The following is a 15,925-nucleotide window of genomic DNA, read 5'->3' as shown; positions in this document are numbered from 1 at the left end:
TCTCTCTCTCTCTCTCTCTCTCTCTCTCTCTCACACACACACAACCAAGCACACAGACACACTTGAGATACATCACCCCAGCTCTCATTCTCTCTGTTTCTCTTTCTCTCATCAGAAATAATTTGCACCTTCACTTTACCCTTAAACCATTCTATTGCACTCTTTATCTCACTCTCTCCACACAATGTTAGGGATCTGGTATGCACAGAGGAATTACGTGTAACACAAATACACAAAGAAATGAATATCAAACATTTGAAAATGCTTTATAACAACCAATACATAACCACATGTATCAAGTATGTGCTAGTATGACTAAGTCAGTCAAACAACTTTGAAAATGCCTGTCTTTAGAACATGTGGACAATAAACTCCTTCTCCATCCACCAGCTCTGAGGTGTGGATGAACCCTGGACAGGCCTCATCCAGGTCAGGGCTTGTAGTGATCACGGCCCCTGCGGTGCTCTTGGGTGATGCCATGGGCCTTTGAACACAAAAGTGATTTCCAGAATAATCCATTTTTGGAAATCAACGTCTTAACTCGCCCTGGCCTTTGTCATTCGGCTCAGGCGTTGGCTGTATCGACCGTGGAATAAGACCACAGACTTGCTGTTCCATGTAAAACAGTTTTACAATAAGCCGATCAATATCACCGTTTGAAAATGCACATTGATTGAATTAACATATTTGCATTTATATGAGTTAAAATGTATTTCATTCCTTATTTTTTCTACTCATTTATTAGCTTTTTTTTTAGCAATAAGGGGTGTGTGTATGTTACCACTCCTGTGTGTCTCTTGTGTGTTTCTGTGTGTGTGTGTTCACACGTGGATGTGTGCAAGTACACACGTGTGTGTGTGCATGTGCTCACTCTCATGTATGTGAGTGTGTGTGCGTGTTGACAGTCTTGTATGTGTGTGTGTGTGTGTGTGTGTGTGTGTGTATGCATGTGGTCCCCTCAAAGCCACCCAAAAAATGTTAAACTCCAAGTGCCTCTCTTTAACCCCTCTCCTTCCCCCTCTCTTCCCCTCTCTTTCCCCTGTCCTCCCCCTCTCCATCTTCCTCTCTCTAAACAGGCATCCCTCTCCAGGCTCAATGTGAAGTGCTAAAGGGAAGGTTTCAGTGAACAAGCCCTGCATTATTGGCAGCCAGCTGGGAGAGGGAGGGAGGGAGGGAGGGAGGGAGGGAGGGAGGGAGGGAGGGAGGGAGGGAGGGAGGGAGGGAGGGAGGGAGGGAGGTTTTAGGATTCAGCCAGAGCATCAGTCTGCTGCAGAACACCATGCACTGAGACACCTCAGGAGAAACAGTGAAGGAAAGACAGAATGGTGGCAGATCGAGCTCACCACTGCTTTCTTTGCGTGCATGGAAGAATTTGTTATTGTTGCGAGAGAATATTGTCAGTGAGTGAGTGAGTGAGTGAGTGAGTGAGTGAGTGAGTGAGTGAGTGAGTGAGTGAGTGAGTGAGTGTGTGTGTGTGTGTGTGTGTGTGTGTGTGTGTGTGTGTGTGTGTGTGTGTGTGCGTGTGTGTGTGTGTGTCTTTCCCAGTACAGTACTATAAGTGCTCTTCAGAATATTTAAGTCGTGCTGAGATGCAAGCCTTTTGGATCAGTGCAATTTTTCTTAGACACCTGTTACATGCTCAGTCATCTGTATTGGCCATCCAGCTATGTGGTAAAGCACTGAAGAATGAAGCTTCTTCACCCAATGCATTTCTTCACTCAATGAGACTCTATTTTCAAGATAGCAGATAGCTTACCTGCATGTGACATGGTTGAATATTTTTTAATGTCCTATTTTTAAAAATCATGACATGATGAATCCCAAGGTCGAATATTAATAGATGTAGAGAGATGTAGACCTCATACAGTGGGATTTTTATCCGAATTATCACATTGTCTTGCGGACGACAGATTATCCCTGTGGTTTAATACCGGAGGCTGCGTGACAGCTGACGGATATATTAGGGGTGGGGGGGGGGGTGGGGGGGATTTTTGGGATCCGCAGTTTTAAAGATCCACATTAGAGAATAAAATGAGACTGCCACCAGTCCAGTGCAGTTAATTTCAGCGAGGTTTGCTGATGTTGTGGAGAAAGAGACATGAATCATCTTGCTCCTGACTATTTTCGGAATTGGCGTGGCATGGACGTCAGGTGGTGAAAATTATTCTCGTAGGTTGTAGGCGCGCGCTTATTTGAGAGACAGAAAAGGTTGGTTGGGTTCCAGAGCGCGTCAGGGGCTATCGGTGGCGTCGTGCGCATGTCACACTGTGAGAGTCCGAGAGTTCTGGAAATGCACAGGCGCCTCTTCACTGGTATGCACTTACACACAAAGCTGAGGGATCCGGTGGCGATAGAAGAAACTATCGACTGATCCTCCAGGTCGTGATACAAAACACGGGAATCTCTCCTGAAATCTCTCCCCGGCAGGTCCTCTTTCTAGGTTCGGACACAGGGATGGTTATGTGATGGGTGTCGGAGCATTGCCCGGGAGATCCTACATTATTGCAGACAGCACCATGAGCAGGTGTCTTTCAGCCGAAGAGAAGTTTGGATTCGACGTAACGCGCCACGGAAAATAGAAGTTATCGTTATAAAAGGATAATAAAGAATTGCAGAACAGCCGCAGAAAAGTATATTCGCATAGTAGCGTTTCTGTGCGAGAGAGGGAATTCTGATGCGCAACTCTGGATTGTACATTTTTGCTTGTTTGGCACAACGTCGTAATATGGAGTAGCCTCTGTTATATGGATCTTCAAAGTTGGAAACAAGAAAAAAATACAAACTACAGACTACAGCGAACCTATGATGGGAATTCTACTCATATAGTAAAGCATTAGGTCAAATGACCATCATTAGTCCTCTTTAAATCTAACAACAGTATCTAGGAGATGGAAAAACGGGGACTATACGGCGTTCTTTATTATTTAATTCTGAATACACCGTTGTTATTCTGTGTACATGGTAAGTAAACTTTAAGTGTCATTGGTATGGAGAGACTTTTTTCCATACAAGACTGACCCAACCATGTTGTTAATCATTCTTGCCGTTACATATTTTCATATCAACAGCAGGCGATACCATGACTGCTTTTCATTTTGCTTCCAAATGCATCATTCTGCTGCAGCTTGTCGTTTATTGCATGGATTGATGCTTTTGTGTTGATTATTAAGGGGTTTAGAGAAAATAAATTATAATCTATTAGAGTATTACGCAGACTCATATCAGGATTCTGCAGTTTTGTCTAAACTGTTTTTTTTTAGATGTGATACACTGTTCTTCCTCCATAGAGAGGAATCCCTCTTGATAGATAGCATAGATTTTCTTACAATTGTTTAGTTTCAGGTTATCAAAGATATGGGCACCTTGGCAGAATTTTATTGGACACTAAAGATACATTTTTGCTTTGACTTCTCATCAATTTCACGACCTGCTTTTCTCTATGTAATTTTGCCATTTCAGGAGTCTCATTTAGGAAATAGATTATTACTATTTCTTTATTTTTGCATTTCTTTATTACATTCAAACGAGCTAGGGACCAGATAAGAGCTATATTTGATCATGGCAGGTTGGCTGGCGTCACCATTTCAGATGTTTTTTTTTTATTCCTCATTATCTTTAACCGCTCGTTTCACCCTCGTCTATACCCTGCCTCTCCCCCAGCTTCGTTTACTGAAGTGCCCAAAGATGTGAGTGTGGGTGAGGGGGAGGACGTGGAGATGCCGTGCGCCTTCCGGGCCGTTGGAGCGACGCCGTTCTCGCTGGAGATCCAGTGGTGGTACCTGAAGGAAGTCGCTCCTAAAGAACTTGCACAAGAACTGCAAATCAGCGCTCCGGCGAACAGAGCAAAGGTAACGGTAATGTTGCCTCCCGGTAACGTTGCCTCTAGACGAGTGCGCGAGCTTAGCTTCAAGGCAACCCTGGGGAAAGGGGTGTGACAATTACACGTTTTAAGACGCCCGGGTATTTCCTATAGTGGGTGTACAGACTGAAACAGTATTAGTCAATGATGCATAGACTACAATTCGACTTTTAATCACGGCTTGGCCGTATGCTTGCCTGGCCTCTTCCTATCGCTATTTGCTTGATCGACTTCATAACGTGTTGCCAACAAAGCATTAGGAAATGATGTGCTGCGGATTATAAATACGGCGTTTCCGTTTGTATTGGGCACTCTAGAGGATGTGTGAACCGGGTGGGAGGGTGGGAGGAGAAAAAGGGCACACACAAAGGGCACTTGTTGGCCATTTAAATCCGTTCCGTTAATCTCCGTTTTCAGGCAGGATGCATAATATGCCTGTTGTAGAATTAACCTATGTTCTTAAATGCCCTTATATTCTGACATAAGTCACCTTTTACCTCTGCATGGGCTATACTGTCCAGGGATATATAGGCCTAGGACAGCCCGATCAGTAGGCCTAACATTCTGCCCTGTCAAAACTCATCCGGTTGGCTGTGGAAAACACCAAACAGCTCGTCAATGGCGGCTTTATCAGAGCGCAACTGTTGCTGTCCGTGGTGCTGAAGTGGCAACGCGCTCTTCGCTACACTGGAATGTCGACAGCATCACAGCCCAACTCCCAGTGAAGCGCAGATACATAGCACAATGCTGTGGCAGCGGATGACGTGATAGTTTCCATTGTCATAGACAATTTCATGAGTTTGATTTATATTAAAAAAATATATACAATATTCACGATGTATTTCTGATTTCAGGTCACTGCAAGGGATGCCACAAAAATAAGCGTAAGTATTAGTTTAATGTTACATTACACTTGTAAGGCTTTTGTTTGGCTAAGAATGTGTTATATTGATAATAAAGAATCAACGATCCAGACCTAGCTTAATGTCTCAAATAGCTACAGCTTAAACACATACCAAACGAAATATCTATTTATTGTGTGCCCCAAATAGCAGGCATATGAAAAATAGCAGTGATGAAAAAATGTACGCAAGGCATATTATTGTGGGTTGTTATATCTCGCTCACTATGCAAATAGTTAATTTAGCTGTTTTTCAAACATATGAGATGTCGCGGAGTATGAATCAAAGTGCGGTTTTCAATCTGCTCTGGACGGCGCTCTGTTGCTCGGGCAGTTCTCCGCGGGGACTCCAACTATTTTACATCGAAGTCCACTTGTTCACTGGACTTCGATGTAAAATAGTTGACGGCTTCGGGCCCGGCCTCGGCAGAACTCTTCAGTGTCCTCACTGTGTTGTCCTTATGTTTTGCAGACCGTGAGAGTGCAGGGCAACGCCATATCACACAGGCTCAGCCTGTCCAAGATCCGCAAAGAGGATGAGGGCGTGTACGAGTGTCGTGTTTCCGACTTATGGTCCGATGAGACTCAGGAATACAAGGTACAGGCCACTCTGCGGGTGACACCGCGCGACGGTATGGTGGCGGAGGAGGCAGTGTCTCACATCCAAAATCGGTGGCCGCTTAGGAATAGCAACACCGCGGCTATAGGGGGGCGGGCGACATCGGAACCAAGTCAGGGAAAGCCTCGGGTGCCTGCTCAGGCCGGACCGGGCCTTCTCCCTTTCAGTACGACGACCACAACATCTGCAGCGAAGTCCTCCGCCTCGCCACGGCCCGGTAATGCAGGCATCCTCCGTCAACAGCATGGAGCCGGTGAGTTGAAGTGCAACAGTGACCCCTAGTGGTAGAACGTGGGATCGTACTGAAAGGGTGGCAGAGTGAGTGCGTGAATGCGAACTTTGCCAGCACCTTGAGCCGAGTCGGCCTACTCAACTGCTTTGATCATTTAAGGGAGCTGCCACAATACCATGGAAGTATGTTCATGAATGACAGTTAAAAATGTTTGAATAGAAAATGACCAGAGGCCTATATGTTTGTTTTTAAAGGTAGGCTAATTATTTATGAAACACATATTTTAAGGAACAGTCCAAGCATTGTTTTCATCTAAGCAGTTGCATAGCATGACCTCAGCAAAATACAATGAAGTCATTTGGATTTCCTCTTCACCCCTCCAAGGGTGGAAGTAGAGAGCGAGAGACACTGGTTATCCTATGAGATACATAACCTCTAAGAGACTCTAAGAGATGACTGGGGATATGTCGCCTCATGCTCGATGTCTATGGTGATGGAAGGGCAGGAAGAAAGAAGCTGTCTTAAAGGGGGCCTTGGAGAATGAGGAAGGGAGATAGACAGAGAGTAAGAGAGAGAGAGAGAGAGAGAGAGAGAGAGAGAGAGAGAGAGAGAGAGACGAAAGAGAGAGTGACGGCAGGGGCTATCGAGCATGCTTGAGCGCCTTGCTACTGATCGATGAAGCACACTCCTGAATAATTAAATTTCACAGTCTGCAGTGAGGAGCGTTTAATTCGCCTGCTTTGCCATTTCAGACGCACCACTGCAGCTGACGCAGGGGTGGTGCAGCATTGTGGGGGTGTCTGGGTGTTCACCTGTCGGCTTTTCTGCCTGTCTGTCTTTATGGCTGGTTTGCGGACTGTCTGCTCACTGTCTGGCAAGGCCATTGTATGAGAGGGATTGGTACGTGGGGTTTTGTGTTCAATAGTATGTTCTCCAGAATGCGTATATTGTATGTAATGTTATATTGTATATCATATTGATGTTGTTTGGCTTAAGTAAGAGTAATAGCTTGGATTATGACCTATTATTGTTGGGTTGTTGACTGGGGTCTCTGGGATAGAATGGACTCTGTGACATTCACGCCCTTCTGTCTGTAACTCTGTAACTCTCCCTGGGACCATCATTATGACTCTGCTGGGATGGGACTGCTGTGATTAGGGAGGGATTCCTTCACATGCCAAGTTTGTCTCGCAAATATTTCACTTCTTTAACCGTAGTCTTAGCAAACAGACTCAGGCTTAAAACCCCACTTAGCTTAATCTATCTGGAACTGAACTGACTGCAAATTAAGGGAGTAATTAAGTTAGCAATTGCACCAGCTGGCAAAAAACAGGCTCCTTCAGTGGCATTTTCACACACTGAGCTGCACGGAGGTGAGCTCGATAAAGCATGTTATGATTGTCTGGTGATGCACTCATTTACAGTGCCTGAAAGGTTCTGGATATCGTCAGGTTTGTTCAGCACAGTGAACAAGGCATTAGATGTTAAGTACTGCTGTTATCATTGGTTTGTGTGTGTATGTGCACAAACAGTGAAGGTTTTGCCTGTGTGAGTGTGCATGTGTGTATGTCTGTGTGTATGTCTGTGTGGTGTGAGCAGCAGTGGGCAAGACCTGACTGTGTATTGCCCTGCATCCCCGGCTGAGCGAGTCAGCCAGGCGGCCATTTGGAGGGCAATCCACAGAATACAGGCCCTGGGCCAGCCTACTGATCCACACACGACTAGCTCCAGTAGTAAACACAGATAACACCATGCTGAGCTCAAACATGATTGACCTACACATACAGACATTGAATTGCTGTGTATGATGAAATCACTTTACTTCACAATAAAGTCGTTCTTTTGATCAGATTACGCTACAGTGTTGTAGCAGATCGAGTCAAGAGCACCTGTTTGTTTTCAGATTCTCTATGCAGTCATTGTTTATCTAGGTTAGTCTTGTCAAAATTAAATCTCGTTTACAGCAGATTTACCTGGGCCATCGGGATAAATAATCTTTGATTGGTGAACCGTGTAATTGCTCTGTATTCAGCACTGCCAACAAGGTCAGGGTCAAAGTAATTACAGAATGAGCCAAGGCTTGTCCCAATGTACTTACACAGGATCTAGTGGACTGCAGGTTTTGTTACAGAGACCCTTCCTTGTCTTTAGAAGACATCTGTATGTAAAGACTAGAAAGCTAGATCTGCTCTAAACTTAATGACTATAGCTCAAAAGAAAGTTTAATAATTTGATGTTGTGTTTTTCTGAAACAGTGCTGTGAGGATACTTTAGTGAAGCTTTCTGGCATCTTCCTCATGCGTCTCTGCCTGTCTCAATCAAATACAGTAAAGGCCACTCTGACATTTCTACATTGACGGAGGAACTCAGGGATCCGTCTTGGCTTTCGCTCTCCTTTTCCCCTCTCTCTAAGTGAGCCCCTTGCCGTGTTTGTCAACAGACTGCGAAGGTTAAAAAGCACCTTGGCAGATTTGACAGATCGGCCCTCTCTCCTTTCCCTAACCACAGGACAACGCTTCGCTGTTGAATAGGGGATGAGAGGAAAAAACGAGATTCTGCTTCTCGGAAATGCTTGCATTTGTCACTTTTCTGCAATGTCATCTGACTGAGTGGCAGAAACAATTAATATTAAAGGGGAAATGCCGGGGGCAGGTGGCAGATAAGCCGAGCCCTCAGCACGCTGGCAGGTGTCTCAAATTGAGTCTCACATTTTCATTTTTCATCTGGGCTTTAGTGACCGTGCGGGAGTAACAGATAAACCTGCCCTGTGCCTCTGTGCTGGCCTCCATCTCTCTGAAGCCTCGCAGGAGAGAGAGCCACAAGGAAGGAAGGAACCACTGTCAGAGGGCTGTCTGTCTGCTCTCAGGCACGGTTTGGCAATGACTTGGCGTTAGTGATGGACATATGTCACATATTCATCACATGTTCCCAAGGATTTGGCATTTGACATTTCCCAGTTGGAGAGTCGGTCAAAATGTGAAGTTTGTCCATCAATGTCGACATCAACAGGACATTTGACAGGACATGGAACATCTGCAATATTCATGATGACGAGATATGAGAATGTTTGTGAGGGACTAAGGACTGCATGTTTTTTTAGAAACAGATTTTCTTTCTACCGTTCTGCCCCGTATGTGAGTGTTGTGGCAGGGTCAGCACCAGCTGGTCTGATAGGTCAGTTGTGTAACCATCTGGAACTGGGATGACACAGGGGGGGGAGAGACCGAAAGGCAGAGAGCAAAAGAGAGAGAAAACAGGGCGGACTGAGAAAAATAAAAGACAGAGTGAAAGAAAGAAATAGAGAAAAGAGAGAGAGAGAGAGAGAGAGAGAGAGAGAGAGAGAGAGAGAGAGAGAGAGAGAGAGAGAGAGAGAGAGAGAGAGAGAGAGAGAAAATAAGAGAGACACACAAGGAGCGAGCGGAAGTGTGATAAAAGGAAAGAAAAGACAGTCTGTATGGCTCAGAGAAGAAGAGTCCACTATGTGTCTGGGGCAGAGAGGGCTTTTTAACTACACAGGTGTGATGCCATGGAAGGGAACCACCAGGACTGCTTGTAGCTACAGGGAAGTTGGATAGCCAGACACAAGCTGATGAGCAAGAGCTCTGTCAGTATGAGTCTCCACCCACAAAGCTGAGAAGTGCGTGCCACCCTGGGTGACCTTGGTCTCTCTTGCCTAAATCCTTCATGCTGCCGACAAACCGTGTGTGCGGGTCTGCGGGTCTGTGTATCCATGTGTGTGCACAAAATCTCTCAGCCTCTAGTTGTTCAGCTTTTCAGCTGTATCTCTATAGTGAATAACATCAAAAAAATGTAAACCTGTTTTAATCCGGTTAGAAACCATCTCTTTGACACAACAAGACTGTGTTAATAAGTTATAGCAAAGCCCATAGATGAGCTAGCCTAGGAGATGATTAGAGGAAGAACTGACCGCTCCTGGTAAGTGTAAATGCTCTCAAGATGTCACTCTGCTTGCTCCAAGAATACCACAGAAACCAGCGCAAGATAACCGCCTGTGTGTGTGTTGCTCTCTGGCTGTGTAGGAGGCTCTTCAGTTCTGCCGGTACACTGTGTACTGTCTCTGTGACTTTCACCGGCGTCAACCATCTTTTCCTTCCTGCAGTACTACAGAAGCAGTGCACTGTGGTTGTCATCTACAGACGTTCATGGAGTCCCTGATCATCGTAAACCATAAATATCACTAGCCTCCGAGGGCTAGGCCGCTTGGTTATTGCCACCACAGTGCCCTGAATTCAGGATCCAAGTCCTTACCCACTGAGAGGTCCCCTAGCCTTTACAGATGCTACCAAATCTGTTCCTATAAGAATGTCATGGTCCATCTGAAGTACCGGTATGTCGATGATTACGTAATAGATGACGTCCAGGGAGAGGCTTAACTGTCACCCCTAGTTGGCGCTTTTCAGCCACTCAGTGGAGCACAACCTCTCAGCCATGATGATGAGCAACAATTATCCCCGAAAAAACCTGGGTAAGATGGTGGATATGGCTTCACATGGTTTGTTTCATCAACCTCAACTGTTTTTTTATTATTGAGCTTATCATCCCCAACTCGTCAATAAATTAATTGTATTCTCCATCAGTCTTTAAACCAGAATGCATTGGGGTCTTATCTACGAAGGTGTAGGTTTATCCGTTTAGGAAGCATGTTGGAGATCTGGAGGAACACATTGTCATGCTGGGAGATGAACACACTGGTCCTGTATCGGTTCACCTCCTCTGGAGAACCCAGCCAACTCTCACTGTGGTGGCACTGCCTGTGATTGCAGAACCTCCCCTTTCCCTTAAACATTATGATTATGCCTGGGCCTGCTGTGCATTCTGAGAATACTGTGCAGGGGGAGAGAAAACAACAGGCATGGTCCCTCTTGTGTCCTTCCTATTTACCTTCTATTTCGTCTATCACTGCTCTTCTCTCAGGGTCCTCCCAGCCCTCCAAACAAACACAAACATGCACTTCTACCACTCTTCATGCAGATAAATGCGGACGTAGCCTTTGAGAAAGCCCAGAGGATTGTAGGATACAGTTAGAAGGTGTTTTGGAGGCACCAGTTACATGTATGTAATAGCCACGATAGAAGCAGAAAGCTCCAGTCACTGTTGCACTTATCACTTTAACCAAGTGGAGAAACGAAAGAGTAGAAGAGAGAATGGGAAAATGAGAACGGAAAAAGTGAGACAGAAAAGGAAGAAGAGAAAGATGGACAGAGAGGAGGAGTGATACGTTGGGGGGAAGAGAAAAAGTTTGAAAGATGGAACGAGTGATAGTGAAAGATAGATAGTTAGATAGATAGATAGATAGATAGATATATAGGAGAGAGAGAGAGAGAGAGAGAGAGAGAGAGAGAGAGAGAGAGAGAGAGAGAGAGAGAGAGATTGTGCCAGAGAAAGAGAGTGAGAGACAGAGAGAGAGAGAATGCCAAACCCATTGACCTAGCTGTCAGATTGTGTGTTTGCTAATTACAGTCTTTACTCTGTAAGCAGGTCACGTCATCAGTGGAATCACAGCAAACAGCCAGATTCTGTACACGGAATCATCCTAGGGTTGGGTCTGGAGCCTTCTCTCCTCACTGAGCACAAATCTGATCTTTTGAATTAAGATCATGCTGCTGCAGTCAATCTCATTCATTCTTTTCCTCCCTTTCTTCTTCCTTCTTCTCTCATCTTCTTGATCCATATCTCAGACAGATGGGTATATTAAGCTCTGTTTCAGGATCTGGAGTCTACTTTAAACTGATGGCTTTTGTATGTAAATCATAGAAGTCAGATTGCCTTTATATGAGAGATAATCTATGAAGGACCTTTACCTGGCCTTTACTGTTGAACAATAAGATGCTGTTTGTGTACAGTTGGCTCGATGTCTGGCAGACATTGAATATTTAGCTGTGTAAACTGGTTTACTTAAATAAATGCAGAGCCCATTATAGAGCCCATCTGAACTCCTGGTAATATAGAGAAATGCTAGATCTGGAACAACAGTGATTGCCATGGTTGATACGGTTTATATCCTGGTCAGTACATATCTGCTCCTCAGTGGGAGGTATGTGGTCTAGTTCTGAACATGATTAAATGTTTTCCATGTAAAAATGTATTGTTGTCCAAAATGTGTAGGAGGTACAGCCATTATAACTGTAAAACTGTTATTTATACTGTTGTGACAGAGGATTAGGCCTGGTGTTTGGGTGATTTGTGGGATTAGTGGTTTGGTTCCTTTTGTGTTGATGTCATTACAGTATTATAACTAAAATGGTCAAAATATATCCTTTGCAACTCTATTGTTGGAATCACTTTGTATTAAAGCTTATTTTACTTACTTTGACCTTCTTAGATTTTGTAACCCAGCCATTGTCTTTGATGTTGGACTAATGGGTTGTACACAGTAACAGGTATACTGAATGGGGCATATTCTAAAAATAAAATGTAATAAAGCTCCCCAAAACTTTTTAGAAGATGAGCTTTGGTTTATGTAAAAGTGAAATGTATGAAAGGGGTTGATGAGACGGGTGAAGGAGAGGGAAAGGGAGATGAAAGAAAGAGTGATGAACAAAGGCGCAGGAGGAACGGCAGAGTGGGAGGAGGTCAGAGGGGATGATGAAGGAGATGGGGGTGATGAGGGAGGAGATAATGCCGCAAAGGAGAGGGATGGACAGGGGCTGTTCTGTGACAGCTGTCTCCTGCTGCCCCTTGTATAAGCAGTTGTCAACCGGAACCCAGACCAGGACCTGATGACTTTTCTGCTGCTGCTGTCCCTTTCCTCAGACAGAGAGACATATACATACATTTACATTTAGTCATTTAGCAGACACTCTTATCCAGAGTGACTTACAGTAAGTACAGGGACATTCCCCCGAGGCAAGTAGGGTGAAGTGCCTTGCCCAAGGACACAACGTCATTTTTCACGGCCGGGAATCAAACTGGCAACCTTCAGATTACTAGCCCGATTCCCTAACCGCTCAGCCACCTGACTCCCTGACATAGACAGAGAGAGAGACAGAGAGAGACAGACAGAGAGACAGAGGGAGAGAGAGAGAAAGAGATAGAGAGAGAGACAGAGAGAGAGAGAGACACAGAGAGAGAGAGAGACAGACAGACAGAGAAAGAGAGAATGAGAGACAGAGAAAGAGAGAGAGAGAGAGATCAAATATAGTCTACAAGAAGTGGAAAACATGGCAAGTGTGTGTGCTACATGTGTTTTGTGTGTCCTGTATTTGGTGTGTGTGTTCTGTACTTGGTGTGTGTGTGCTGTTCATGGTGCGTGTGAGCTATATGTGGTGTGTGTGTGTCTGCTGTACTTGGTGTGTGTGTGTGCTGTTCTTGGTGTGTGTGTGTGCTGTGTGTGGTGTGCGTGCGTGGGCTGTACTTGGTGCGTGTCTGTTGCATGTGCTGTGTGCGTGCCGTATCAGAATCAGAATCAGAATCAGAATGGGATTTATTCACCATGAAAGTTTGCACAGACAAGGAATTTGCTTTGGCAGGAAGGTGCATACAATAAACATATACCTAAAATTTAAATATGTGGACTATCTATACTAAGGGTACATAAACTAGCAGTACTAAGTGGGATTAGAATATAATTAAATATACAATAAAATAAAAAAATACAAAAATAAAAATACAAAAATACAAATATTACAAAAAATACAAATGTACAAGATAGTATGTGTTGTGTGTGTGTTTTATGTGGTGTGTCTTTTACTTGGTGTGTGTGTGTGTATGTATGTGTGTGTGCTGCAGAGCGTTGTGGAGCGAGGCCTTGGGAGACTGGTGAGCATGTCAGACAGACGGTAGCTTCACACTACAGATAGCACAGGAGCTGCAGCCCAGCTAAACACTCTCTCATTACACTTCTGTGTCTGCTAACACTATCATCCATCTGGCACTGCCTTTTGTTTGTTTGTGTGTCCGTGCGTGTGAGTGTGTGTATATGTGTGGGTGGATGTTTGTGTTCTGCCCACGCTCCTGTGGGTGTGTGTGTGTGCACCCTGTTTTTGTTTGATGGGTGTGTATGTGTCAGGGTTTGTTTACCCGTTGGTGTAGTCATCCTTGTTCATCATCATAATGAAACAGCTTTTACCCCTGCAGTTGCTCTACTGTCTCTCCAGTTCTCTCTCCAGCTCTCTCTCCAGCTCTCACTACGGTCTATCTCTACGGTCTCTCTGTATGGTCTCTCTCTACAGCTCTCTCTACGTTCTCTCTCTACAGCTCTCTCTACGGTCTCTCTCTACAGCTCTCTTTACAGCCCTCTTTAGCTCTAACAGTGTTAGAGGGAGAGAGACCACTCGCCCAGGTCTACCACTCCCCTTAGCCACGCTCGTACCTGTCCTCAGAAGTGTTAGAGGAAACATCAGAAGTGGGCATGCTCTAAGAGCCCATTTACTGGAATGGTGTGTTATGGCAGATAAGTGGTGGATAAGTACTAGATTATTGTTACTCCATCTAAAAAAAGAGCTGATGTAATTTGTACACAGTTGATTAGGCCACTGCCCGTTTTAGACTCTCTCTGACAAACCAGACCACATTCATTATGTTGTTCTGTACATAGCTACTCTCTCACATTTGTTTGGCAGGGTAGGGCTAGCCTGATGAAGAGGGCCGGGGTGTTTAGATATGCACGCGGTGGTGTGCTGGAATATTCTATGTTATACGAGACACACGTCTGTGACACACACACACACAAAGACACACTCATAAACAAAATTGAAACATAAAAAATACAGTACTGTATCAATAATTCTGTCATTGTTGTTTTCATCAACCTAGGTTCCGGAGCCATGACAACCATCGACCCACTCCTCCTCGTCACTCTCCTTTTCCTGCATAAGCTCCTTCCCTTCCTGTTTGCCCATTAAGAAACCTCAACCAAACAACAACCCAACAACATGTTCACTTTATCAACCAAACAAAGGGGAAAATATTCTATAAATAGATGTATACCGGTAAGGCACATCACTGAGGAGAACGGAGCAATGCAACCAGAGAAGAACAGACTAACGAAAGATGAGAAAAGACTGAATTAAAAGAGGTGTGGTCTTCAAACACGGACTAACTGAGGACCTGATTGTGGAGGGGTAGAAGAACTGTATGTGGGCGGTATGGGAAGCATGATCTACAGGAGTTTAGTGTCTGTGATAACAAGCCTCACACAACTGTGGTCCACATACACACACTGTCATCCACCTTGATTAGAGCTGCATCCAGTCTTCAGACAGCTTCTGCCTTGCTTTGTGCATGGCCTTTCCTATTTATTTTCTGGTTTCTTAGATTATTTTTTTCTTTTTTAAATGTAACATCTGTATGATATTTCAAATTTGATTCATTTAACTAGACTTTTAATATTTCATCTCCTAATTATTTTTGATCACAGCTGCTTACATTACAGTTGATCTGAGTTCGTTATGTAATATACATACACCACTAGTATTTTGGTTTTATCGTTTTTTGAGGGGGAGGGTTGGGGGGGGGTCATCTGCATGAACTGTTGAGCAGTCAGCCATCCTTTCTGACTTCACGCAGGAGGTGTGTGTCATTCACAGGACTGTTTTTCACGATTCTCTCAATCAGAGTGTATGTGAGTCTATGTGTTCTGTTCTGTCTCCCCAACCCCCCACTCTCTCTGTTCTGTTACTCATTTAAGCATTGATTCATGCTGTATACAAATATGACCTGATATATTTTGATTGAATAAGGCACACATTACCATAGTTGTTGTTAGTCACCTGCAATGATGTTTATTTTTATCAAAGATATGGTGATCAAGGTAAGACATTCATTTATATGAAGAAAAAAAAAACTTATTGGTATGTTGCCAACACCAGTTGAAATAAAGGTTGTTGTTTTTGTAATAAATAATGATCCCGACAGTGTGAATCTGTGACTGAAACTCTCAATTCCTCACACATACACACAGACATGCAGGCACGCACCCAACCAAAGACTTTATACTTAGCCATCCTGGTCCCCCTCCCGCGTGTGGTGAGGTGACGCCCTCCCGTGTGTGGTGAGGTGACGCCCTCCCGTGTGTGGTGAGGTGATGCCCTCCCGTGTGTGGTGAGGTGATGCCCTCCCGTGTGTGGTGAGATGATGCAGTGAGCATCACTGTGAGGAACCATAAAGCCTTGTGTACACTCCAATCTCCTACCAGCGGGGCTTCCAAGAACTCTGTGTTGTAGTCAGTGGTGTCATTAGTGTGTGTGAGTGGTGTGATGGACTCTGGTTCCACTTCTGAATAACTTCAATTGTGTATTACATTTACATTGTCATTTACATTTAGTCATTTAGCAGACGCTCTTATCCAGAGCG

General features: G+C 44.5%; 1 protein-coding gene across 1 annotated transcript; it reads left to right on the top strand.

Annotated features, from left to right (window-relative positions):
• The first annotated feature begins 2,028 nt into the window (after window positions 1-2,028).
• On the top strand, window positions 2,029-15,482 carry vstm2b (V-set and transmembrane domain containing 2B). The gene is made up of 5 exons (XM_062472016.1): window positions 2,029-2,961; window positions 3,661-3,848; window positions 4,714-4,743; window positions 5,233-5,632; window positions 14,387-15,482. The coding sequence occupies exons 1-5, from the start codon at window positions 2,889-2,891 to the stop codon at window positions 14,473-14,475; spliced, it is 780 nt and encodes a 259-aa protein (XP_062328000.1). The 5' UTR covers window positions 2,029-2,888; the 3' UTR covers window positions 14,476-15,482.
• Window positions 15,483-15,925: the final 443 nt, after the last annotated feature.

The sequence above is a fragment of the Osmerus eperlanus genome, chromosome 10, assembly GCF_963692335.1.
Source record: "Osmerus eperlanus chromosome 10, fOsmEpe2.1, whole genome shotgun sequence".
Classification (NCBI taxonomy): domain Eukaryota; kingdom Metazoa; phylum Chordata; class Actinopteri; order Osmeriformes; family Osmeridae; genus Osmerus; species Osmerus eperlanus.
Note: the sequence above shows the minus strand (reverse complement) of the source record. Positions and strands in the feature narration are given on the sequence as shown.